Source organism: Stigmatopora argus, chromosome 12, assembly GCF_051989625.1.
Source record: "Stigmatopora argus isolate UIUO_Sarg chromosome 12, RoL_Sarg_1.0, whole genome shotgun sequence".
NCBI lineage: Eukaryota > Metazoa > Chordata > Actinopteri > Syngnathiformes > Syngnathidae > Stigmatopora > Stigmatopora argus.
The window spans coordinates 5,437,741-5,465,418 of NC_135398.1; the positions used below are offsets into that span (position 1 = coordinate 5,437,741).

Below are 27,678 nucleotides of genomic sequence, written 5' to 3' on the forward strand. Positions count from 1 at the left end.
GGTGCCGTACAATTGGAGCACGGCGTGTCGTCCTTGCGTTGCCCGGAGAAACGAGCAAGAGGAGTGCGGATGACGGGTCTTTAGACGAAACGGACCAGAGAAGAAGGTGGCGGAGGTGGTGGTGGTGAGCCCCCCCCTCAAGATGCCTCGTTTGAGCCTAATGTGTCCTGCAGACTGTGCCCTTCCGAGGCTGTAGAGAAGGAGAGAGAGAGCTAGAGAGATGCAGGCTGGCTGTATACGCTATGCTGCCTGACCCTGCTTGCTGTGTTGTGTTGTGCCGTTGTTTGGAATGAGGAGGGCTCTCATCCAAAAGCCAAATCAATGAGGATTCTGAGGCCATTCCTTCAGAAAGGAGCGCATATGCTGCAGTGTTTCTGTGGACAACGATCGAAGTCGACCACTATCACCGACGGTGAGAGACTCCCACCACCGCCACCACACACACCACGCTCGCTTTGCATGCTCCTAAGTGGGTGGGGGGGGGAACAAGAGTGGGAATCATGGTGAGGAGGATGAAGAGCAAGGTGGTCGAGTGGTTTCATTGGCCGCGCACAACAAGTCGAGTGCTGCGGCTGAGTCCCTCCTCATAGCGCTCATCATCTGGCCCGAGTTGAGTGTGTGCACCAGTCAGCTGTGAGCCCCACATTCTTCCACGCTTCACGCACACGCCGGTGCGTCGAATGCGCGCAACCCCCCGGCCAAAGTGTCCCCAATACGATCAGGACCACGGATAGCGTCATATAGCACAGCACCACAAGGCCTGAGATGCCAAACTTTTCAGGGCTGCACTACTGTACTGCATGCTCCTCTATGCAGTACACTATGCAGAGGTTGTCAAAGTAATCAAAGTAGTACTCTATACTTCCCTCGCCTGCCAAAAGGTAATAGTTTAACGCCTTCTCATCATATTCGCTAGCTTTGTGTGATTTTAAAAAAAAAAATAAAGTTCAGTAACTCCCCTATCATAATGAAACTGATCTGCCATATTATTTCCCTTCATAGGTGTGAAATAAGAACAAATGTAAGGAATAACCTACTACAGTGTGACTGGTTAATTCTGAACAAAGCTACATTCTAGTTAAAAGGAGTGAGCACACTTTTCCAATCAAATGCTATCAGGTGTATAGTATTTATATATATATATATATATATATATATATATATATATATATATATATATATATATATATATATATATATATATATATATATAAACTACTCTTTTTAATTTTGTGATCCACATTTTCTTTCCTCAAGTTTTGAGTTTCTTATATAAAATAAGAAAAAAATTATATATATATATATATTATAAAATAAGAAAAATTATATATATATATTACCAAATAAGAAAAATTATATATATATATATATATATATATATAGAATTTTTCTTATTTTATATAAGAAACTCAAAACTTGAGGAAAGAAAATGTGGATCACAAAATTAAAAAGAGTGGTTTAACCACGTCATTTATTAAGTCCTTACCACCAATAAGAATGCCATTAGGAAGCAATTACAAATGAATTAATACTTAATTAGCTAACATATTTTAAGCTTTAACTGCTGTACCGCCAGAAGTGACCTCCTCTAACTCACAAGGTGTGCATCAACACGCGTTGCATGTTTTGACTTTTATTCACAGCCACGCAGTTATCAGCATGATAGGGGTCAATTTGAAAAAAATATGAACTTTTGTTTATTCAACACAAAAAGTGCTTTATTGAAACTGTGGAAAGTTCATGTGCTCAACAACACCAGAACGAGCATCTCTCCAACAATTAGTGTTGTCTTTCACTATGAGCAATTAGATTGTGATCCCCAAGTATATATAGCCCGAGTCCTTACAGGTCAACACCCACTATGTAAAAAACGAGTTATTAATTCATTTATAGCACCACTTTTAAACCGTCAATTAACCAATTAAAGCCATTAAGTAAGGACAGCAGAAGTGACCTTTTGCATGTGGTGGTTAAGGGAGCTTTTATAGGTCTCCCGCACTGCCCCTTTTCATGGTTATAAATCGTAAAAGGATGTATAAAAAATTAATGAGATAACTGATGAGGTAAGGCTCCCACTTGTGGAAGTAAATTTCTCATGCACAAACCCATGTGCATAATGCTGTTACAACATAAATGTATCATTTTAATCATTACACATTCTGAGGGGAAAAAAGAAAGTAATGATCATAAATCTTTTGACTATAAAGCGTGCCTCACTTTCCTCCTCCTCACCGCACAGAAAATTCTCATATTTACACGATTCTTATAGATTTTTATTTATTTATTTTTTTACATATAAACTATACTGGATAATAAGCCGCAGGAATATTTACACCAACAAGCACACACCTAATTAGACCGGAAAAATCCATAAATATGCTGCACTGGACTATTAACTTGAGGGTTCATCGATGGAGAAAACGGTATAATTATAAAATGTGATAGTGATTGTAACTTTTTAATCAAAATACTCAAATAGATCTGTAGGAACCCAATAATTACCTCCAGATAAGTAAGTCAATATAGTTTGCTAGCTTATTACACTCATTTTGAAAATGTCTAACAACCCCCTTAGACTGTACAATTAAAAGCAACTACGGTGCTTTGCTATATTGTATCCCCTCTCAAAATTCAGGCCAGTCTATTACGAGCTCCATCAAGCACAGCTGACTCCTCCGAGACAAATGGACCAAAAGCAGCATGCAGTTTTTTTCCAGAATCTGCATAATTAATATAAATGTTTTCAATGGTTCTCTTTGCAGATATAAAAACAATCTACACCTCCATGTTCAAATGCCAGATTTATTAATTACACCATCATGTTATTCACCTCTACCCCCCAATGTTACCTATTTTAACCTGTAATACTAAAGTCTACACACCCTCTAATAGGATATATACTATAACTTCAGAATTTCCAAATCACATTCACTTTTATTAAAAAGAAATCAGCACCCGCTTGATACAATCTGCATGTAATTAACCAATTTAAATTAAATTAAAACTAGTTTAGTTTAGTCTAGTTTAGAATTACAGTTTTTTATGGCTGCTATTTGGAACTTTTCATAACTGGTAATGAACTACTGTGTGTTTATACCAGAAAAAAAATCAGGAATCATGGACAAAAACAGTTCTGCATTGATTATTGAACTATAACACATTTAGATTAGATTAAATTAGATTAGAACTTTATTTCATCCCGTATTCTGGAAATTTCTTGTTTGCAGTAGGAAGATAGACACAAGACACACAAGACATTGTAGACCTCGGTAATCACATATTATTATGCATGTATATCGTATTTAAAAGATTAAGATGCAGTCTTCTGCCAGGAATCTAAAGCAAAGTTATGAAAGGCCACTAAAGCACGCCAAATGAAATCTGGATGGACACCAGTTTCAGCTTGCAAACAAACATAACCCTGTTCTCTGACTTGCTGTATCCATTGCTTGTTTTGTCAAAGTGTCTCTGCAATGCTTTACGTGCAGTGGCCTCAAATGTTTCCAAACAATTGGGGGAATGTCAGCTTTTCACAAATTCTTTTTGCCGTTTCTGCTGCATTTCCAAGGTCCGTAGTGTGAAAAGATTGGTTCCGCATTTGTGAATCAGAACTTTGAATCCCAGTACAACAATTTCTTGTTTTTTACCCTTGCATGTGTTGTTTAGTATAAAAACTTGAAGTGAATTCGTTTTGTGCAATATACTAAAGCAGGCCACCTGTCTCAAGGACACTCGTGTGATGTACTTGTCCACATGCAAACCTGGTGCAAGTTTAGCTTTGAACAACTGTGGTTAGGTCTTCATCCACAAGAGGTCAGCACACTTATAGAAATGAATTACAGGATGATATTGTCATCGGATTTATAGTTGGAAAGGCAACAATGCACGCGCTCACTTTGGCATGATAATCAACTTTTGTTCATGTGGCTGTCTTGACACGAATGTCAGTTTTATACATGTACTAGGTGTCATGTCCCCTAACCTCTTTGACCACCAACTGATGGGCTCACAAAGACACACTCAACACAACAGTCCTGAAAGTGATGGGTGTTTCTTATTGGTGTCTTTACATATGCATTCTGCCAATTCAACAATAAGCCAAGACTATGACATCCTATAAATGAGGTATAATGCTTGTTGGCTGCAAAATCTGTCTTGCTATCTTTATTCCATCTTTCTGTGAGAAGCCTCTTATCTCACTTTCAGATAAGGGAAGTGTCCATTGACTATATTCACATCTTAAGTACCGAGGAGTTTAAATAAAAGATTTAAAGCCCTGTTGGGTGGGAAAAGTGTCAAACTGAGCCTGAGAAAAAACCTTTTAAAGATTCATCCACAGAGGTAATTGCTAGTTCTCACTCTCGCACATAACATGCCGCTTAAATACGAACAAAACCACTTCATAAAACTTTCTTGGGCACTTAGTATTTAACTCGTAGGCTCCATTGGTGGTGCTAGATGTACAATCCATTTGATGGAAGACATCTGGGGTATGGTAGAAAAAGCTTGGCGAAATGTTGTCTCAGTTTAAAACTAGGTAACAATGTTGGTTATTTTAATCGTTTGGTATGAATTTTGTGATACATTTGATTAAAAACACAGTGTTGCACTATTAGGACATGGACTGGACATGCCACGTCTGTGGTGTCAAGTCTTGCATGAAATGCTAGGTTTTTGTAACATTGAGAGTTTGTTTTCACAATAGCAAGGTTATTGTTTCATCCCTGCAATTCCTTGTTTGTCATCTAAAAGCATGTCGCTTTGTATGACGTCTCAATAAGAAAAGATTAGTTTGAGAACTGTGTGCCTCATACAGGACAAAATTAATTTACGGTTCTGTCTGTTTGTTTGCATAGTGGGCAAAACTGGCTTGATAAAAAAATGACCAAGTGGTTGTGTTATCTGGAATAAAATTAAATGCTTCTGGTAATTAGCTTCAGTAACACGAAATATTTGACTTTCGATGAATACAAATGTTGTTGTTGTTGTTGTTGTTGTTTGTTCAACAAATGTTATGTCACTTTCATTTATGGCAGTACATTTAGAATATAATTCTCGATTATCCCACTGCTACTCTACTTTGTGTAACATGATTCATTCTAACTAATTGAATCACATTTAAAAATGTCTTATCCTTGTCTAGTCTACATTCTTATATAACAATACACCTTTATTCAAATGTACATTCATAAATCTTCACTAGCCTTGACATAAAATATATTCCTTCCTTTTATTATTTGATGCATGGCCCTTTCCTTATCATTCCAAATGGAACAATAGTGAGACATTTAGCAGCACTGTCCAACCCATCCATTTCCCTCTTTTTATCTTGTCCTTATTTATTGACATTTTCTAGCAGCGCTCTCTCATTGCATGGCTGTGACAATTCCTAATACAATCACGTATGATTGCGTTAAAAGAGTTGGAGAGAAAGGGAGAGTGGAGAGGAGGAGGAGGGAGAGGGGCGAAGAGGGTGAGGCAATCCATGGAGCGTTGACATTATTCGTCGGAGATGGAACAAACCCACAGCAGGCAAGCAAGCGGCAAGACGCGCTGAGGAATGATGCCACTCTCTCTTTTTGGCTTCCCGTGAGACTAATTGTTGCTTTTGAGAGGAAATTGAACCTACTTCCCCACCCTCCTGCAGGCTTTTATCACATCTCTGCAACACCCTTTACTGCCGATTTTTTTCCCCCCTCTTTTTTTCTTCCCTCCACCCTCACTCCCCCGTTGCATTGAGAGGTGCCATCGTCGGAACCGGAGTGTGCCGTGTGCTTGCGGGGGCTCATCGCAGCTCCTTGCACTGCGCCGTTCAGAGCCACTGCGTCTTCAATTCACGCTTGGGGATTAGAATACTGAAAGGGACCATTTTTTGGTGAAGAATTGTTGAAAAAAGCTCCGAAGGAAAGACTCAGCGTACGGCTCAACGATTCCAAACTGTGCTGGTCCGACGCGGTGGTCCTCAACTGGAATTCCAGAGGACAAAAGCCCTCCAAAGACAAACAACTTATCAACACTGTTGCATGTGTGCACTGTCCAGCGTGTAGATTGATAGCAAGTCCCCACAGCTCAACAAAGTTTTTATGTACTGCACAAGGATGCAAGTTGAATCTCAATGACGCTCGGGACTGAGAGTTCCTCATCAGCATGACATTTGTTTGAAGTGTCTGTCGGACACTCTAAATCTCCGGTCTCCTTTTCTTTTTTTCGCCTTCTAATTCTGCACCTGCTTCCCCTCCCAGCCAAACGAGACTCTTGGGTGTATTTTGACTGGGTTTGGGGAGATGGCTGCGATTGCCAGCTCTCTGATCCGCCAGAAGCGTCAGGCGAGGGAGTCCAACAGCGACCGGGTGTCCACGTCCAAGCGTCGACCCAGCCCCAGCAAGGACCCCCGCTCTCTGTGCGAACGGCATTTTTTGGGGGTCTTCAGCAAAGTGCGCTTCTGCAGCGGCAAGAAAAGACCTGTGCGCCGGAGACCAGGTCAGTGCGGTGCTCCGACCAACACACACCTCCACACACCGCCACGTCGAACGCAGTGTGTGCGAATGGACCCCTCTCGTCCCCCCTCCCCTCCCCCAAACCCAGCCCAAAACCCTCCATGTTCCACTTCGGAGCAGCAGAGGCATTGTACTGCAGTCAATGGTTCCCATCTGACCCACAGAATGTAGATTTTTTTTAATATGGTGCAGAAAAAAAGTCCACCTGTTCCATTCTGACGCTGCTCCCCATCTCCCTATTCCCCGCATATCGACCTGGATGCAAAGAACGTGCCTCCTCTGTGACAGCGGACACGTTTCCCTGATCAGAATACGCAAGTAGTTTCCTTGCCGTGCATATCTTGTACAAAACTAGAACACCCCAAGCCCTCCGCCGCAAAAAAAGCTTTCAATTGTCTATTTTCAAATGAATGGTTTTCCAGAGGAGGGGGCTAAGTTGCACCGCAGTGCACCACAAGGCTCTTTTCAGATTAAATGTTTTAATGGTAAATGTTTATTGCAGAGAGTGGGAGCTTTACTGCAGTATGCCCTCAGTGATTAAGCGCTACTCCCGCTTATATTGACGCCGCACGACCGTTGTGTGTTGGTGCACAGTGATGTAAGCCATCCCCAGGTAGTTATGACTGGAGAGCCCCACGCTGACAGACAAATCCAGACTGATTAAAACCTCATCTGGATCAGTACCAGTAAACAATTCCACTACCATAAAATACCCAATGAGAAAATGACTTGCCCACTATTTGACAGGTAGGTAACCCCTGGACATGACATGACATGACACCGTGCCTCCGTGATGAATGTGAACCCTCCTACCACTACTGATGCAATGACATTTTTGAGTGCATAAGCCAATTCATTGGAGTTTTTTTTTTAAATAAATCAAATCTGCCTGTTTTAAACGCCTGTTTCTCCTTCTGTCCCAACCACCCCTGTACTTCGTAAGATGCACCCTCGAAACCTCCACAGGTGTCCCATAAGGGCTGCAGGCTAGGTTAGTAGCTCAGCCTCCATCTGTGTGTGCTGTGTTTCTCCTCGTCTTCACCCCCATCTTTGCGCCCATGTCGACTCCCCACCCCACTCTTCTTTTCCGGCCGTTGGGGTTGGTGGGAAGGGATACTATAGAGGAAAGGGGGGCGGGGGGCTCCGCTGGGCTTCAACACTTGTCTGATTGCTGACTTCTTTGCTGATTCTTTGTTTTTTTTTGTCCTCATCCCTTTGTGTGGCTGTATTTTTTTTAAAAAAAGGTTTGGCTCTCCCTCTTCATTTGATTTCTGCTTCTTTTTATTTTGGTCATTGTTGGATCAACCCCTGGCTCCTCCTCTGAAGTCTGTATTGTGTTTGTTAAGCTCTAGTGTAGGTGTATATTGGTGTTGATGAATATGGTGTGTTTGTCTCCCACTGTTAGAACAGGTGATCATTCACCATTTCATGGCCATGACACCATTTGTCAGCGTGCCTAAATGTCTTGTCCTGTTTAGTATGAAGTGCGTGTTTTGATTGACCTTTTATATACTGGCTGCTATCAGCCATCACACAACTGACATATACACACAATGACAATCATGACACTGTTGTTTGCTTTTTGAGGTTTTGTTCTTGCACTCAAAAGACACACACTCACTGTTAATTTAACGTAACTGATGAGCCAGTCAACGATGGTTGCACACATTTGTCCAAGTGTGCATGATGCGAGTAATTTACTGACGTGTCATCCGTGCGCTTGTTCTCACAAAAGCACACACACATTCAACTTACCCAGCCTGTGATGGATGATGAAGGGCTCATCCGAGGAATGGATGGGCTGGCCCCAGGGGTAGGTAGGTGAGTGGGGGATTGATGTCTTGGTTGATATAGGGTTGAGTAGATAAGGATGCATTACATGGGATAGCCTCTAAAATCGGATTATTGAACTCTTAATGAAAGAGCTGTATTTTTTTTTCTTCTAACAGAAAAACATCTAAAGGCTTAACTTGTTAACTTGTCCATTCTACAATTCAAATTCTAATATTAGCTTTTATTTTTTTGGGGACCATTTGTGTTTTTACAAATTCACAAATTACGGGAAACTTAGGCGACGTTGGAAAGTGGACAGTAGATTTATTGCTTGATGTTAACAGTCTTGGACTTGTAATCAAAAAGTACTTTCTACAGTTTCTGTATTGGCCGACAAGAGGATTCTGTGTCTAAAATGTCACTAGACACTAAGATGGTTTCCTGTGCTCGACTTGACTTGTCCAGTGTCAGTTTGAGTAACTTTAAGGTTGTCATACTGGTCCAACACTGAGTATGAGTTATGTGACGCAGGCCAAGTTTCTTAAAACAGTATCTGTTCTTGATAAAATATGCTGAGCATGGCCTGCTACTACAATCACTGGTGGAAAAAAAAAACCTTAATGCAGCTGCTCGCTCAAAGCCTTGAAATGTCCATCCACAAGACTTCACTGAACTGGAGTCTGGGACGGAACAACATCTTGCTAGGAGACAATTTCACAAACCTTGTCGACTGCCATGCTAACTGTTGGCAAGGGAATAATATTCCTACCCAAACTGCAAAGATTAAATGGTCAAATGCCAATAGCCTCACTAACAACTGTCTGAGTGATAACAGAAATGAAAATTTCCTCCAAAACTGAGTTATTTATACATTTTGGGTCACCTTTCATGTTACTAATGTTTGATGATGCTTACTGCAGTAATTTTAGAAAACAAGTTCCCTCCATATTTATTTTTCTTAGTGGCTTTACGAAAAAGCTTTGAAAGAGGATTGTTTTAAAGACGCATAGGGGGCAACTGAATGGGGAAAAAAATCTGCTTGCCTCTATGAATTTAACTGGGATGTTTATGGAATTATTGACTAGTCTTTTACAACATAGCAGGATTTAAATTACGACCCAAGGGCCTGGTTTAAAAGGGGTGTGGTTTCTTTGATTGAGAAGCGGCCGAAATCGGTGTCAGGCTCTGAATTATGTAACTACGTATTGTCAGAACATAGTCACCATGCAAGGCTTAATGTCAGTGCACACATTGTAAGTGTTTAGTCAAAAATGAGAGCGTGTATCTAAATACGAACAATCAGAAAAAAAAATTGCAATAGTAATCAAGTACAGAAACCATATATATTTTTAAGAGAAGGTATTTCAGGGTGAGTACAAAAGCGATCCCAAATTTAGGGAGCCGCCAAGCTCATTTTGGTTAGCAGTAAAGGGTTATTTGGCTGTTCGCTTGAGAAAGTGGTCACGCTGGCTGCATCCACCTATTTTTTTTAAATATAGGTTTCGTAGCAACATCCCTCTTTTTCAATCGACTGCTGTGCTTGCAGCAGATGGCCTATGATGAGCTGACATCAGCTAGGCAAAAGTTGAAAGAACCGTGTTCATTCGTCTGCATCCTGAATCTCAGCTCTCGAGAGATATAATGAAAGAAATTGGAAATTGGCAAAGTGTTGCTTCCCAGGAATGCGCTGACCTCTAGCTTTTTTATAACCTTGGAGGACAATTAGCATGCTGATATTCTTTAACTCAGATAACAGGTTTCTCCCCTAAAACAGTATTGATCAAGGGACATTCCCAGGCTATGAAAGGCTTTTTTTTGGTGATTTGGGAGGGGGGATTTTTATTGCAGACTTCAACCCTTCAACAAAATTGACTATTTATTTTCTCACATGATCCGTTCTCTCTCTGGCATTCTAGATGCTCAGTGTTTTATTTATTTATTTTCAACCCGATGTCCATTTCCCCTTGCCCTCTGCGTCTTGCATAGTTAGGTACCAGATGACAGCCTCAAAATTGGATGTCGTTTCAAGGTTATTGTAATGGAAAATCTCGGGCAATTTAAGATTAAAAACAGCACTGCAAACTGTCAATAAAGCCTGCTTGTTGAATGCCTCTTTCAAAGAAATAACCCTGACTCTGAAATCTGCATGCACTATGGCTGCATTTGATATACTTTAGGAGATATATTACCACATATTGTCTAAATATAAAAATAAAAGATATTGTTTATCCGTCTCGACCATCTCTTTTTTTGGTTCCCACTTTAACCTCCACTGTAAAAAATTTTTGTTTGTTGTTGGACTAATGATTTACGTGTACATTTTTGTCTAATATATTCCTGCCGGGCTGGTGGGTTGTGGCTTGGCCCATTGTGTGTGTTGTGTGCATGTTGCAGAGCCACAGCTGAAAGGCATCGTGACACGATTGTTCAGCCAGCAGGGCTTCTATCTGCAGATGAAGCCGGACGGAACCATTGATGGCAGCAAGGACGAAAACAGCGACAATAGTGAGTTTACTCTTCAAATGGTTTTACTAATGCCAGCAAATATTAAGTATCAATTTGTGAAATCACACTGTGTAATAACATACTTTATGCAACTCATTCTGCACTCCCATGAAAGGATGGTTTCAGTCAGGCTAATCAATTTAAACCCAGCTCTTGAAAATAGTCTACTTCTTGTTTACTACTGTAAACAATACAAACTGTTACATGGTAGTCTTCTCTCTATACCAGGGGTGTCAGACTCGGGTTGGTTCGCGCGCCGCGTTAACGTCAACTCGATTACATGTGGGCCGGACCATTTTAGATAAACTTAGATAGACTTTTTATAAATGGATTAAAAGAACTAGATTAAAAGCCCTGAATATTCAGTTTTTTATAGATCTAAAACGTTTATTTTAGCTTTAAAAAAAAAATATTTTTAGATTTCACAAAATGATTTTTGAACTAAAAACACAGAAAAAATGGATTAAAAATTACAATGATTGATTTAAAAGGGGGAAAATCAGGAAATTTAATATACATATATACTCTTCATTTTAATTTGATCCTAAAACAGAAAGTCGGCACTCATGATTTACTTTCCCGAGCCACACAAAATTATGCGGCGGGCCAGATTTGGCCCCCGGGCCCCCACTTTGACACATGTGCTCTATACTATCATTTATGCCTCATGTCATCTTATTTAGATTTATTGAGCACTGTGGTAAGTGTGGTTAATGCAGCAGTTTCCTCCCTGCAACAACTCTAACTCCTACATGGGAGTATTGTTGTAAAGGTTACTCTGTGAACCTTTTTATGGTAGTATAGTACAGCTATTCTTCAACACAAATGCAACACTCCCCTACTTCTTGCGTATTAAAACTCATAATGTGAACATTCCAAAACGATAAGATTGTTTAAAACCAACCAGAAAACGACTTATACTGTATGTAAGTAAAAGTTTTATTGCCGTGTTTTAGAAGTGTTTATATTCTAATTGTTTCTCCTTTGGGTATTTAGTTGGGTTTGCATAGACTGGAATCCCGAAACAGAATGTCTTCAACTTTAAAGTTCCATCAGGACATGCTGTCATTTAGAAAGGTTTTCATTGGACAGGAAAGAGAAAACCAAAGGTCATCGTAAAATTGTCCACCAGTCTGGAGTGAAGCCAGGAACGGAGGCAATCATGATCTTTCTAGTCTAAAAACATCTTACAAGAGTTCTGCGGCCTGGCAGCACCTCCAGTGGAAGCTACAAGCGCTCTCTGTTTAATGAGGGTAAACCCTCATCGAGAACCACTTGCACATTAGTGTCAAGGCAGTGTGTTTAGAAAGAAGTATTACCACACAGGGGGAAGATAGTTAAGTGAAAAATATTCCCGTTGTGTTCTCTGTGCACTTTAAATTGCCTTCTGTTTAGGGGCATCTATTGTATTCTAGAGGTTTTTGTAGTATGTCGAGGGCTTCCCCGCCTTGAGGTAATCCTCTTGTTAAGCAGCAATGTTAGCCCAGGGATGAAGGGCTGCGGTGAATAATTCAGCCGCATGAAACTAAAAATACCATGGTCTACGTTTGTACCCGATAAATAATTCTCCATATGTGATGCTGCAAGCACAGGCAATTTGAAGGTAGAAAGAGAATAGGAAGAGTGCGGGTTGAGGCTTGAGGCGCACCAAGACTTTTGCATTCATGGATGTATTGATTGAGAGGCTGCTTTATTTGAATAATAGATTTTACCTCTAGCCCTGAACCATGCTCTTTTCTGACTTGCAAAATCATCAACAAGCAGAGAAGATTTTTCTCAGAGAAGATTCTTAACAACTGACCTGCATGCAAAGTTCACCCTAAACCCAAAGTGTTCTGCGGTGAAACTTTTTATTATTTTTTTTCCATTTTGTTTCATCAGTGATTTTGACAAAGGGGTGTATTGACCCGACTGCAATGTTCAGTAACTTCTAAAATACAAATATAGAGGTAAAAATGACAGCCGATGAAACTTCATTCAATTAATCAAAACCTATTTGAGCAATATTAACTGTTATTAGTTTGAACACCTTCCCTTGATTGACTACATTAATTGGTGGCATGCAGTGAAAGATATTGCTTATTGGTTTTGACACCTTCACAGCCCATCTGTGCTTGATGCTCAAAGGTGATAGATGGAATGAAACAAGACGATCTAATCATGGCAGCAGCTGGGCACTAATGAGGAATAGTTTCTCAAGCCAGGCAGTTGAATTTCATCGTGACTTTATGTAAGTAAATTACCTGGCTGTCAACCTACCTTGGCCAAAGTCAGTCCAAGTTTTTCTTCAAATATAGAAGGCAGAGGTTTAAAATAAAGTGGACTGCTGACTCGGGACGTGAGTCACCCCATCTAGAAGTTCTAAGAGATACAAGCTGTTGCCTGGTAAATACTTTGAGTAGAAATTTGAGTAAATGAATAAAAAAGGGTTGTAGTGAACTGAGGTAGAAACATAGCTGGCCATCAGACTGACAAATTGACAGTGTTGGAAGGCAGAGGGAGTTTAGAGTGAGAGCCGAGAGAGGGTAACCAAGGGACACGGGAAGAAATAAAGCCAAGCTGACGGACCAAAGTTAAGAATTTAGTGCCCGAGTGGACCATTATGCCTTTGCAACATTTTTGCCTCAAGGGTATAGACAGTTGCCAATGTGAATAGGCTGCATCAGTGGCTCAGGATCACATTTGCACCGTCAATGGCTCTGAGCAACTGTCGATATGTATTGATTGGAATCGAATCTCTGCAGAGGACAGTCTTGTGTTGGCACGTCTGTCCTCACCCCCGCCAGCCTTATCTGATGGTCCACATCTCCAACTCGCCGAATAATCATCCTCCCCCAAAAAACGGGAAACCTGCAGTGCATAGAGAATGCCCCACATATCATCCGGAACCAAAGTCTATGAAAGTCACAGTCCTGTCCTCACATTTACTCGGAGTCAAGCTTTAGGAATAGCAATGACTTATGTATTGTATTGGGAGAAAAAAAGGCACATTGTCTCCAATGTGACATTTCCCGATAACCAATGGCCCGGATGATGAGAATTTGTAATAATCACTTTTCTTATCTTTGCTGTGGTCAACATCCTGGAGGAGAATTAAGGCCATTTTCAAGAGTATCTTGCAAAATGGTTTAAATATTCAAATGTGCTCTCATCCTGGTGAATTTGAATGTGATTTATGAGGATTTAACAGCACCGCATTATTCCACGATTAGAGCAGTTTTGAATATTTGGACGAGTAAATTCTGCTCATCTCTGTGTTTTAGTGCAGCCTTTCAGCACTATTCAGCCTTCAGTGATGACTAAATGCGATAACGGCCGTCAGGCCCGCGCTTATGTTGCAGAGTCAGTCAAATCTGATCAAAACTTGCAGACGTTATTGTGAGGAAGCAGAATAGCCGAATGACTTTTTGTCGTATTACTTTTTGATTATGTATTGCTTGTGTCAATTCTTTTGTTTAACATATTGTAGTAGTCTTGCACTTTGCATAATAGTGACTGTGGCTATAATGTGATGTGTGGGTAATGTCTGTCAACAAAATGAATAATACATTGTCTTATCACGTTGCATTATTCAAATATAGCTTCACTTAGTGGCAGTTTGAACACAACACATGCAGACCGTGACCGGACGTTTCGTCGAAAGACGTCCGGTCGACCAAACGTCCGGTCGACCAAACGTCTTTCGACGAAACTTCCGAGTACCATGCAGACAGACAATATAGTAAATTGATCATGGGAATTTCTTTGTTTTGGTGTATGGCAGTAGTATGCATTTCATTAATTACATTTCAATCAATGTGCCATCAAAAGCATGTTGAAGCTATTGCTTTAGATTTTGGTTGATAAATAATCTTGCTTGATTAACCAAATCTTTTCTGACAATTCCTGTCCATAAGAAAATCCCTCTCAGACCAGTGCCACGTTTTTATCTTCATTATGAAATACTTGCGCTTAGTGGTACAGGTTCATTTTACCTTTCAAACATCACCATTAAGCAAATGCTCTCATCTCGTTTGACAAGAAAATGAATAAAGTCCATATCACATATTGCCAAACTTTTACTTCAATCCTCTTTTGGCAGGGGGCTGTGGCTCCCATTGTCCACGTCTTGTTCGTTTACTTCAAAGCTGTCCGAGTGCCAGAGAGGCAGCAGAGAGTTTGTGAGATGAGATACTCGTGTCTACAAGAGTTAAGTGAAAACTAAATTGTCTTCTTTTCCTTTTGTGTCTTTGTATGCATGGCGACCGCTGCCCCGCCCCGACTCTGCCTGCGCAGCTCTGTTTAATCTTATTCCCGTGGGTCTGAGAGTGGTGGCCATCCAGGGAGTGAAGAGTGGCTCCTACATCGGCATGAACGGCGAGGGCATGCTCTACAGCTCTGTAAGACCCACATTTTGAAAGTGTGTGTGTGTATGTGTGTGTGTGTGCGTGCAAGCAGTACTTATGCATTCTGCACATGTTCTGTTCTATCCTCTTTGATGAATATCCAGCATTAGCACAAGAGCCTTTGTGATGTACTGTTGTTTTGTTGTGAACCACTCATCCTCCCACTTTGTTGATTAAGCAGTACGATACATGTTTTACATTTAATTCAACATGGAGTTCAGGGCACATTGTTTCAAATTGCTCGATTTCGCCTATTTCACTCGTCGTCCTATGTGAGCTACGTCCGCCTGATTGTTAACTACATGAATATTTATATTCATTTCTGAGAGTTATGGTGTAAAAAGGGTACACGGTCGATTGGTCGCCGATCTTTTGGTCGCCGGTCTTTTGGTCGCCCGGAAGGTTATTGATAATTACCATTTAAATCGTTGCTCAAATTCCCTAAATACAAACTGCGAATTACTATTTAGTCATACTTAATGCCCTAGTAATTATTAGGCTAAAGAAAAGCTCCAAATTTCCCGGATTTTTATTGTTTTTTGTTAGAGAACTTGTTAAGACCCTGACGGACGTAGCTTCTTAAAGGGACAACGATGTACATACAAACTCTTATACACTCACACGTCGGCTCAGTGAAACTGCTCATGGCCATTGTTGGCTTTTATTGATTCGTAGACCGTGTTGTTTTACCTTGTTTTGTCGCCGGTCTTTTGGTCGTCAGTCTTATGGTCGCCCGGACCGCGACAACGGGCGACCAAAAGACCGGCGACCAAAAGACGGCGACCAAAAGACCGGCGACCAATTGACCGCACACGGTAAAAAGTTGGCGTATTTCTAAGGAAAAGAACTGGGAAATGAAATCGATCAGATTAATATCACGGCATGTATTTTAAAATACAGCATTGTGATGAGCAGGAGGCAAATTAAAGACTCAAAGGACATTGCAATTTTTATAGATTTTGCTTCAATTATGCTTAACCAGTCTGTTTATTGATCAGATTAGTCTTTCATTACGCCCCCAAGTTTATATACACACAGACGTACTACATATTTGTGCAATATTTCTTCTTGCTTGTCTCTCTTAATTTGAAAACGGAATTTTAATCCGGGGTTAATTGCACATTGTACTCATCACATCCTTACATCAAGAGAATTATTATTCCACTGGGTTCCAGAAATGCACACAGTGGGGGAGTAAATATCACGGAGATGGCTTTCTTATGCAGCGTAAGATGCGAGAAGAGAGCAAGCGAGCGTGGGTAGCCCATCGCCAAGTGGGGGTGGACAGAGTCACGGATGTCAAATTTAATTTTGCTGCCTTTTACGTGGAGGATGAAAACACGCCCCTATAACAGATTGGAATGCTTAACATGCAGAAGTGAAAACGGAGCAAACGCTACAATCCAATAGAGAAATGAAAATATCCCAAGTCAACAAGCTTATATAACTTCCCATCATGTGGTGCTTAAACTAATATGAATTTATATAAAATGCAGAGTTGAAGGGCTTGTTAGGCACAATCTATTTGGCCAACTTTTTTTCAATGTCAAAATTCTCGTGAAATGTTTCAAGCACAGACCAGCGTGCTTAACATACTGATAAGGGAACAGTTTTATGAAGAGAGTCGAGATGGGGTCGATTTTACTCTTGAGATGCAATGTTCAGTTGTGTTTGTGTCATTTCGAGTTGAGAGGACTCGTGGCCTTACTGGTTCAAATGGAGCCCTACAATAAGTTTTCAAACATGACTCATCTGGCTAGACTGATTTCATTCCAAGCTTAAAACTCGTAAAGAAACTCGCAAATCTCATCAGGAAAACCTCCCTTGCCACTCTGTCTAAATAACGGTAAATGTTTCCCAGACCATTGCGTGATTTATTGAAATGACGCTCAATTGAGGACCGCCGTCGGGCTTGCACGCATCCCCATCATGAAAGCATCATTTGCGTCCGGCGGTGTGACAATTAATATAAATTAAAGGCCGGTGCTCTCGTATTAAATGGCAGCTTTCGCTCGAACAACCACGACACTCCATTTAGCATGTTAATTATCTGTTTTATTGGTCGACAAATGCAAAAAATGACCTTTCTTGCCATGGAGTGGAAATGCTTTTCAAAAAGGATGTGACTATAGGAAGTGCATTTTAATTAAAAAACATGAGGCAAATGCACTTTGGTCATCTCGGTGGAATGGGAAGCATGGGAAATCAGCATGCATCAGTCGGGAGAATTGCGGAGGTGAACTTATGAAGCTTGTACATTGCTCGTAGATAAAATTTGCATATGGATTGCGAGGCACATATTGCTGCATCCATCTGCAATGATCTAGTAGATACAAGTTTGAGATGTTTTCCGTGGCAATGCTCTTAACCAAATAATCTTTTAACATCAAAATGAACGGAAATGCCATATTTGCATCGAAGCCTACATCTCAAAACAACAACAAAAGTGTTTGTGTATTTAAATAGGAAAAATCTCATAATATTATACTATTTGCAGCTCCCTTTTGTAAATATGTGTGCCGGCCTAGGAGGTGTTTAAGAAAGACAAACGGTTAAACTGTTCATTTTCTCTTCTTAAACCCCTCTAATTAGGAGAAGACTTATATTAGCTGCATCATTTCTTCAATCTGTTGCTTACAGGATTCACTGTAATTGGTAATTCTTTTAAATACATGAGATCTAATTCTCTTTGCCTTATTTCAACAGTAAATTGTAGCTGGAAATGGAGATAAATTGTTTGAAGCCTGTTTCTTGAAGAAGTTAACAGTATTTGCCAGTGTTTATTGTGTTAAATTGAGTTCATTGCCACAATACTCCACTTACATGGCCAATAAATGAAAAAAATAAACATATGGCAAATGCAGTTCATATTTCTAAAAAAGTAAAACAGTACAGGTTTGTATGATGTAGACAGCCCACAAATTTAGCATCCACTAGAAGTGGAACATTAGTCTGACTACATTTATGGCACTTTCACATGGCGTAATGACAGCCATAAAATAAGCCCTTCACTTTTTAGTCTTAATGCAAGTTGCATTTGATATGGTTTGCCCATGCCATTTTTCATCTGACATTTAATATCTTACCTATCTTTGAGCTTATTATATTATTTTAGTCTTGTTTTTCTCCTACAATCCCCCACATAAACATAATTGTTTCTCCTGGGAGATGGTTGAAGAGGGATCTTCCCTTTTTTTGGTCACGCTTCCCTTTTCTTCTGTTCATCTTTCCTGTGACATGGTATTTAGAAATTTGGGAAGCAATTTAGGTACTGTTCGCTTTTCACACTGCTGGTTTTCATCAGTTTAAGTGGTCGTCGTTGATTGGCTTGATGGAGCCCTGTTGAGGCTTTTGCTGATGAGGCTGTGGGTGAGGTGAGCTGTGTGGATAATGCTTATGTGGAGTGTTTTAGCCCTGTTAGCATATGAGGGCTGAGCAACTACAATGAGATACCCTTTCCATTATTCATAACTTCGTTTCAAAATGACCTAGTTTACTGTTGCACAACAAGAATCATATATCTATCCATCTCCCTCTGTGTCAGTCTGTAGTTAGTTCAATTGTGTCTTGTACAGCATGTTGTCAAATTTACAACAATAAATAGGAGTATGGATCTATTTATCAGCAACAAAAAATAAGAAACTTGTTGCAGGGACATTTGGTAAGCATTTGCAAGTTAGTGCAGGTATAAAAATTTCACCCAACGAGTCATTTATGATCACAATACAAGTGTCCTGATGATACCGCACATCTGTTTTTCACCATTTATTACCCGTAAGTAGCTTAGTAACTAACAGATGGACCAAATAAACAATGTTACTCTAATTCTTTTATTATTATGATTTTTGTTAACAACTCTTCACTGCCCCGTTGATGGGCTTCTGTCGTCTGTGCTCATTGCAGTATTGATCAAATAACCACTTTTGAATGGCTCAAGACTTTAGTTTAGTACAATACTGCCTATTTTTTTCTTTTTTCTTAAGTTGGCTGTCATTTAGTATTTCTCTATCAAAGTACCAATAGTGCTCAGAATAACCGCCAATCCAATGAGAGTAACTATGCCCATTCTTTCTAACTGTAGACTAAATTCCCTGCTTCTTATTTATGTTGCTGAAATAAATGACATGTCACTGTAAAACCTTCACTGAAGGTCCTAAAGGAGGACTGAGTCAAAGTTGTAGAAGGTTAGAGAGAGTTGTTACTTTTTGTTCAAGGTAAAATATGAGCCAAAATAGCTTCATGAAATGCTGCTTTATCATGTTTTATGTGTTCTAGGTGCTTCAGGGGATGATAGAAAATCTCATTTATTAGTTAGTAATCTAACTGTTCAGGTTTTATTTAATTGTTCCATCTAACTCAAGCTGAGATCTACAGCTTTTATGAGAGAAGTCCAAAACAGCATCCCTTTCCTTGATTTATTGACTGATTTACTGTATAGTAATTACAAATATTATTGAACAATATTTTATTTAAAAAAAAATTGGTAATCTCTTTTCAGGACCACTGGGGCGTTAGTTGTTAGCGATTTGATTTCAGTCATTTATCATAACAGTCTTCCCTGGAAGGACTTCAACAAGGTTAAAAGACAATTACATGCTGACTATTTGGAGTAAGCCTGAGAGAACGAACATAGAGTTGAAGAAAATGTGTTTTGAGTGAATATACCAGTCTAGACCAGCTTGACCTGAATTCTTGGCAGAATATAAATGCACTCCTTGGGGCTTCTGTGGCAGCCCTAGGATTTTTTTTTTGTGAGGCTAAGTCTTTCAGGTACATTGATGGCTGCAGCCCAAATTCAAATGAAAGTCCTTCCAGAATCCTCTGCTGCCTCGTGCAAAGTCAAAGAACACTTGTTATGAACACTGATTACGATTCTGAATGTCTTCAACCTAGTTCTGCTGGCAACCTAGTTTGATATCCATTACATCTCATTGTCGTTCTTTTCGCTTCATCTGCCAAATGACGTCAATACTTTTGCCTCCTCGCAGGCACGCGATGCAAATCCCTAAAAAATCCCCCACTTAAAACATGGGCATAAAGGTGTCAAATCCTCAGAAATTTGTTAAAGATAAATGTTTAGCAACTCATTATTGAACAAGATTATTATGCACTAGATGTCAATCAATGTGTTATCTTGTGTGCATATGCCATCGGCATACTTTGTTGTCAAAACATCAATCTATGTTTGTTCATAAATTTGGAGTGGTGAAGAGAAGTAAAAAAAAATATCCTGTAAAAGATGTGATTTATGCCATTGAGCTAATTAATGGGGCTCATTATTTTAATAAGATTTTTTTGCTGTAGCTCATGCATACATATTAGCAGTACGATACTATGTTGCAAGTTAAAACCCTTTAAAATATCATCTCATAACCCTTGGCTGGGAAACCCTTCCAAAGTGACATTTAACTTATATAATGTTAGAATAAATATGATCCATAATTCAAATTCACATTCAGTGTTTTGTTCCCCAGAGTTTTCTTTTAATGGCACTTGTGAGAAATACCCTTTGCTGATTCACAGTTCTTCCTTTATTTAATGTAAATTACGGCTGCGGGTAGTGCTCGACGGGCACTAGGAGGTCTTTATATTGTGAATTCTTGAAATGGTCATCAGTATTTAATGGCCTGCTCTCCCCACTTGAAACAGCATTCATTAAAAAGAGGTTTACAATTTTGCATAGATATTCTGTTTAGAACAGCATTTCCAAACTTTCATTGAGCCAATGTACAGATCTTATGGCTTGCCATCAACAAAAAAACTTCAGCTTTATAAATAGTGGATTATATGAACGGCAAAAGCCTCCACATGTTAGTTTTGCTAAGGTTTTCGTCTTACTGTTTACAGCTTTGCTGTTAGTTTAAGTAATTCAGATCATCGGGCAACTAGAGATGAATTGCTGTAACTTGATTTATTAGGTTAAATTGTGCTGTCATCATGCGAACATGACTAAAAACTTGATATTTTATTTCATCTTGACCAACTTAACTGAAAAACAATTCAGTTGATTCATTATAGCTACTCAAAACACCAACACGTTCATTTTTAATTTATGGGTGAGTTTTATTTTAGGGAGTTAATTATGTGCACAATCGAATTAGGTAATCTGTGTAAAGGATTAGGGTTAGAAAACCCCCGCATCACATATTAGAGCGCCATAGTTTCTCAGGGAGGCTGTCATGGCACAAAGTCCTTTCCAAACAACACAGCTGCAAGGACATTGCTCCCAGAGCTGTTGCGTGTGGAGAAAGAAGCTGTTGGGAATGATAAGGACAGAATGTAAGTGACTTTGAAGTCTGACAGCGCACCTTGTTTGCAGATGACTGAGTGAGAAAAATGAGGTGAGGAACGTGGGTCGCAGTCTCTCATGATTAATGAAATCTCCTTAATGGATGCGTATGAAGCCCGAAAAGCACACAATGAAGAGGAGTAAACACTTAAAAGAAGTGCAACACACTTGCACGCTAGAAATGCGTGCCAAATGGCTTGGTTGCACTACATAATAAAGCATTGTTAATAATGCCAGAAAACAAGTGGGAGTTGTGACATTTCAGGATTGACGAGAGTAATTGCAAAAAGCCCTTTTGGAATTATTATCTTCTTTAGTGGGATGTTTCAACATGTATTCTGGTCAACAACAACAAAAAAGCATTTTGGGAGCATATCCCACACTAGTTTCATGAATCGACGAGAGTTAGAAATGTTCCGCCCAAACAGGAATCTCAGATAAAATCATTTTGAATTTTTTTTTTTGAGAATCACTGCTGATTTGGTCTCATAACAGAGGAAAAAGGGCTGATACTTGATGGTGTGCCCAATGTCATTGTCTGCCTTACGCACACAAGAATAAGCACCCATCGCCAGACTGGCAGGACGTGACCCGTCATGCCTCAGCGGAGATAGAGACCTCTGCTGTTTGACGGAACGTTCACGGGCCACAGATAACTTGCTGTGCCCGAACCTGTCCTCTCTGCAGCTGACCCACAGGAGAGGTCCATATTGCGTTGACCGCATTGACCTCACCTTCCCAAAGTCCTTTACGCTGCTTGCCTTGCATGCTTTTTGTCTTTTAGAAATGAACAGGCAGTGACTCGAGTTGTGCATTTGCATCCTCACCTGCACAGCGTGCAAAAAACACATTAACACCTTTAAAATGGTCACCTTCAGCAGGAAGTGGAATTGGCCAACTTAAAAGGGCAGAGAAACCTGCTGAAAATATTGCAAACGCACACATGCACTTACATACAACAAACATTCCCCTATCCACACACACAACCTGTTTAAAATCAAATTATGTTTTTGTATACCCAATCCAGATGTTCTGCATTGCTAAAGCAATCTACACAAATACAACTTTTCTCATTTTCATGGTTCTTAGTAAAGATTAGGAGGAGTGTGAGGACAGCATTTTAAAAATGAAGTCATGCTCTTTTGTGTGTTCTTTTTTTTTTAAAGATATTTAAAACAGGTCACGTATGTTATGTCTGAGAAAGGCTTTTTTTCTAAATTCCCCACCTCTACACCTCTTCCAATATCCCACAGGGTTACCAAGTAAAGACTTTTTTTTTAACTGGCAAATGTTATTTTGTTTTAGGGTCAAGAAAAATGAGGAAATGTAGTCACGTAACAGCTATGTCATCAACCTGTGCGCTTAGAAGCGATAGATTACTTACTTGGTATGTAGTGCTTGACTTGTGACTCCCTCATGAGCCGGTAAATTTCCGGCTAATGTTGTACCAGCTGAACCGTCAAATTGCGTTTACACAGTGCATACTGTGTAAATACCGCCACATAAATGTACTTCATCGCATTTTTGAAAGGTACTTATTTTTTATACCATTATAGTCTCGCCCAAGTGAGATGGACCTCAATCCATATACTACTCAGCCATTTGTAAGTCTGGCTTTCATTTTCTGGATGACCAATGGGGTGTCTTTTCATTCAGGTGTATGCTGTGATGCTCATATCATAGAAAACCCGTGTTTAAGAATTCATAATGTAGAGTAAATTAGCCCCACTATTAGATAAGTGCAGTAGTATTGCAGAACAGTTTCACAGCTGCATTTACAGAAGTAAACAGATAGCTTAAGATTCATGTGGTTCTTCAATTTCACACTTCATAGGTGGACAGGCACTCCAGAGAGCCAACTATTTGTATACAAGCTATTAAGTCAATTTTACATAATATGTCCCCTATAAATGGATCCAAGGCTGCATAAAACCAAGCCATCTGTTTTGCATCAACTACACCAGTTCAACTTCACTCATTTTCAAGGTGTCTGCTTTAGAAAAAGAGGAGTGGAGGGATCTCTTTTAAAGACAAAACACATTACCTCTAAATGCATCTATGCATATGTTGTCGACTACCGTTAAGAGATGCCACTGCTGTGCTCTATGGTTCATATAGCATTGTTGTGGTGAAGTAGTGTAGCTTTTGTCCCAGGCATAACTTATACGGATTTATAGAGAGATCAAGACATTAAATATTTTCCCATATACTGTTGAATTTCTAGTGATAATTTAAACATGCATTTATTTGTCGAAAATTCTTTTAGTCTTTATTATACTTCAGAGTATAACATATCCAAGTAGAAAGAGTGAAAAGGATGCACCTTGGGGGCATGGGAAAGGCATTGTGATGGAGTATAACAGGGCAAGAACCCCCATGAGAAGGTGGGAGAAAAGTTCCTCATGACTGAAACTTCGCCAAGGTATCGTTAAAACTCATCGCATTACTCAAGCGGCTATTCGGGCCCAGGAAAAACTGGACAGAGTTGCATGGAGGCATGATAAAGATCCTGCTGTGGGTTTATGGTAGGCTTGAGTGGGACTTTACGCTAAGAGAAAAACAAGCCAACAGTAGAACCAGTGTACCAGTGGGATGAAATGCATACAGACGGATGAATAAGAAACCGAGTCGGAGAGAGGCAGCGATAACACAAGCATAACATAGATCATTATTTGCCCCCCCCCCCCTCCCCACACTGTCAAGGCAGTAATATAGCACACGGCCGATATCTCGTCCTCTCCATCTTTCCCGCGTCTCATTGACTTTCTCCTTGACGTGATGGTTCTATAATGACATGGAGCGATACAAATCTTCCATTGCTTCTCATTATTCTAATAAAACAACAATACTGTTTGAATTCCCAAGGACTTGTGTGTTTGGGTGTGTATGTGTGGTGTGTTTATTGACCTTGGCAATGTTCACATGGTAGTGGTGGGAGTCCAATTTGAGCGAGGAAGCAAAACAGAGGCTTTTTCTACTTCAAATGGATTTAATTTTTAGTCATTGACCTCTATTCTAATTAGTTTAGATCTGGGGGTGGCCCATTTGTGATGAATGCATCTACAATAATGTGCTCCCTCTTCACAGGAAATGTTCACACCGGAGTGCAAATTCAAAGAGTCGGTTTTTGAGAACTACTACGTCATCTACTCGTCTACCATGTACCGACAGCAGGAGTCGGGCCGGGCTTGGTTTCTCGGCCTCACTAAGGAGGGACAGGTCATGAAGGGCAACCGGGTCAAGAAGACCAAACCCTCGTCTCACTTTGTACCAAGGCCCATTGAAGGTAACAGTAACCCAAAATTCTTATTTATGACATTTTTGTTTGCTCGGTTGATCAACATGAAATCCAAATTTTCTTGTTCTATTTCCATTATTTTCCACAACACATCCTATCTTAAGTGATGGATCCACTGTATGCCAAAAACGTCCAAATGTGTCCCTTTGTCCTACATTTATTGTCTCATAACAATTTACACAGCCACAGAGAACAATAGACTGTACTGTTGCTGTTCATTGTTCTCTGTGGAGCTTAGACGACCAAACCGTTTGTCCTAGAGCCGAATAAAAACAACTACTACACAATATTGCGCTTTTACTGCCATTGATTATCCATTCAGGCTGGTTCTGTATTATAATTCCCTCAGCAGAATCTCATCAGTCAAGTTGATGAAAACCGAAATAATAAAAAGTAGGGGACGGTGAATGAACCCACTGCCTTGCTTTTGTGTTTACCTGAAGGATGGGAAGGATAATATATTATTGTTAGAACATTATATTTCATCATGCCAACATGACAAATGTGTGGTCATGATGCGGGGTACAGTAATGAAATGTATATATTTTCATGTCTTTAATTGAGTAGTTTCTTTCCTAACTCTTTATCTTTTCTCTCTGTGCATCCATCATTTCATGCCTTTCTATTCATTCATAATTTCTGTATTTCCTCATTCTCTCATTCATCTCCACCATTTTGTCATTTCAACCGTTCTTCTTTATGACACCTGCCATTTGCTCATTTAATTTTCCTCTTCACTACCAATCTGTCAACTTCGATGATTGACCTAATTCTCAACATTTTTGCAATTTCATCATTCCCCATCTTAATTTTGCCCTCATGTTAATTTAATCAAATTCTCATTTCCTACTGTTCCCATCATTTTTAAAAATATTCTCATCCACATCTCATATGGTCATCTTCATTCCTCCAACTTGTCCTTCTCAAATATTCATCTTCATTCCTCCAACTTGTCCGTCTCGCATCCTCATCCACTTCTTCTCTTCCATCTTGTCCTCCCCTTTCTCACATAAACCAGTCTGTATGTACCGTGAGCCTTCGCTTCACGAGATCGAAGAAAAGCACCGCTCCCGGAAGAGCTCAGGGACCCCCACCATGAATGGAGGCAAAGCAGTTAACCAGGACTCCTCATAGCAATGGAAATGGCTTCCAATGAGAGGCGTAGTGTGAAGAACCACAGACCCCAGCTAACAGAAGGGAACTTAGGCATCTACCCCCCCTCCCCCCTGCCCCATGCACCAACGTATGCACTTCTTTGCTGAAATAATGTTGTCGTCAAGGCGACCGAGGAGATACTACTGTACTCTCATGGCAAGAAGGAACAAACAATGAACTGTTGCCTGTGAAAACTTTTAAAAGAATTAATATGATACAGAGAAAAACTATATATCTATATCTATATCGATATAAACATTTTCAATCAGGACTCGACCGATATTTTATGCAAAAAAGAAAAAGCTGTGACACCACGGATCGGTAGCCCCTCCTCTCGCGTAGATCTCGTTTTCAGTTTATGCAGTAGAAAAAAAGAAGCTTTGATACGTGTTTACTTTTCATATGCATTCGCTTCTGTTGTGTTAGATTTGCAAATAACATCGGTCTAATACACCAATGTATAGCAGTTTCTTTTTTGAGGAGGGAGGTGGGGGACATTTTGTTAAATTTTCTTCATGGATTAATTTTGAATCACACTAGCTGCTCTGGCTGAATGTATTCACTGATTTAGTCACAATGCTTAGGATGGTAACTCAGGTGTGGACTTTAGGTGGGACTACAACATTCTGTTCGGCATCAGAAGCAGTTTAACAGAATGCAACCTAGGATGTCTTTAGGCTATATTACTTGTAAATGTCTTTCCGTCTGTTCAAAAGAATGAACTATTTGATAATCTGTAGGTTTGAAATTGGACTGTTTTCTTACGAAAAGGCAAGACGCTCTAAGCCCAAAATTCATTTGCACTTCATAGAATTTCACGTGGCGGGTCAAATTCTTGAAATGAACATTGATCTAATAAGAGAAAGAACGGGTGACCATTTTATTGTGAAAAGAGTCCCTGTCTAATGGAAGTGGTTGGCGACCAATGAACTGTGACTGTGAAGAGAGCCAACTGGCTTTTCGGCAGTGGAAATGCTGTGTGTACTTTAGATTGCCCTCGTCTCAATCCTCCAAACAGTGTCTAATATTTTGTTTCAGAAAGTGTTAGTTGGCCCACGTTTTTTTCTAACCTTTATCGAGCCACGTCACTTTTTTTTACCAGTATAAAAAAATTCTCATGGGTCACATCTTAACAAAAACGTATATGCAGTTAATTCCCATTTGTCGCAAAGGACATGTTCCAGACTCGGGTACTTGGACGTCCGGGCGATCAAACGTCTGGGCGACCAAACGTCCGGGCGACCAAACGTCCGGGCGACCAAACGTCTGGGCGACCAAACGTCCGGACGACCAAACGTCCGGCGACCAAACGTCCGGCGACCAAACGTCCGGCGACCAAACGTCCGGTCACGCCAGACTCGCATACAATAGGTGAAAAGCTGTGACAGAAAAACATCAATGTTTCAAAATGGATAGACAAATTAATTATACGCAATTTCGTAGAAGATCATTGAATTGCTCAACCAGTCTGTACAGGCTACGGTCATTGATAATTGATGAACAAAGGTATGCTACTGGGAGTAAATAATTTCTCATTATAGATTAAAACTGTGAAAAGTGATCATTTTACATTGAGAATTCAGCAGCTGCACAAAAAAATATCCATGACTGTGCAGCTACTGCATAACTAGTCACACTAGAAATGGATGATCCGCTGCTTAATTGATAAGGTGGGAATATGACTGGATTGTATGCAATGTGAAAATGGAAATGATGGAACAGTACAATTCTATGGTAAAGGACAGCCTGTTCTCACATGAATCAAATAGAAAATAA

General features: G+C 40.0%; 1 protein-coding gene across 4 annotated transcripts; it reads left to right on the forward strand.

The window, feature by feature from the left end:
* On the forward strand, positions 1 to 27,105 carry fgf12a (fibroblast growth factor 12a). Of its 4 annotated transcripts, none has more exons than XM_077616364.1 (6): positions 4,937 to 6,535; positions 6,586 to 6,664; positions 10,724 to 10,775; positions 15,051 to 15,154; positions 24,537 to 24,735; positions 25,766 to 27,105. In XM_077616364.1, the coding sequence occupies exons 1-6, from the start codon at positions 6,285 to 6,287 to the stop codon at positions 25,879 to 25,881; spliced, it is 801 nt and encodes a 266-aa protein (XP_077472490.1). In that variant the 5' UTR covers positions 4,937 to 6,284; the 3' UTR covers positions 25,882 to 27,105. The 4 variants fall into 4 exon arrangements, with proteins under 4 accessions (XP_077472489.1, XP_077472490.1, XP_077472487.1 ...); XM_077616361.1 differs by lacking the exon at positions 6,586 to 6,664 and adding an exon at positions 7,441 to 7,488 and having other exon boundaries at positions 4,960 to 6,480; positions 10,665 to 10,775; XM_077616363.1 differs by lacking the exons at positions 4,937 to 6,535; positions 6,586 to 6,664 and adding an exon at positions 1 to 412 and having other exon boundaries at positions 10,665 to 10,775.
* The last annotated feature ends 573 nt before the right edge of the window (positions 27,106 to 27,678 follow it).

Bases quoted from the DNA above. Each gene is read 5' to 3' on its own strand.
- fgf12a (XM_077616364.1), top strand. From the start codon at position 6,285: ATGGCTGCGATTGCCAGCTCTCTGATCCGCCAGAAGCGTCAGGCGAGG. The intron at 10,776-15,050 runs GTGAGTTTACTC...CTGCCTGCGCAG, and splicing joins GGACGAAAACAGCGACAATA to CTCTGTTTAATCTTATTCCC. The intron at 24,736-25,765 runs GTAACAGTAACC...CACATAAACCAG, and splicing joins TGTACCAAGGCCCATTGAAG to TCTGTATGTACCGTGAGCCT.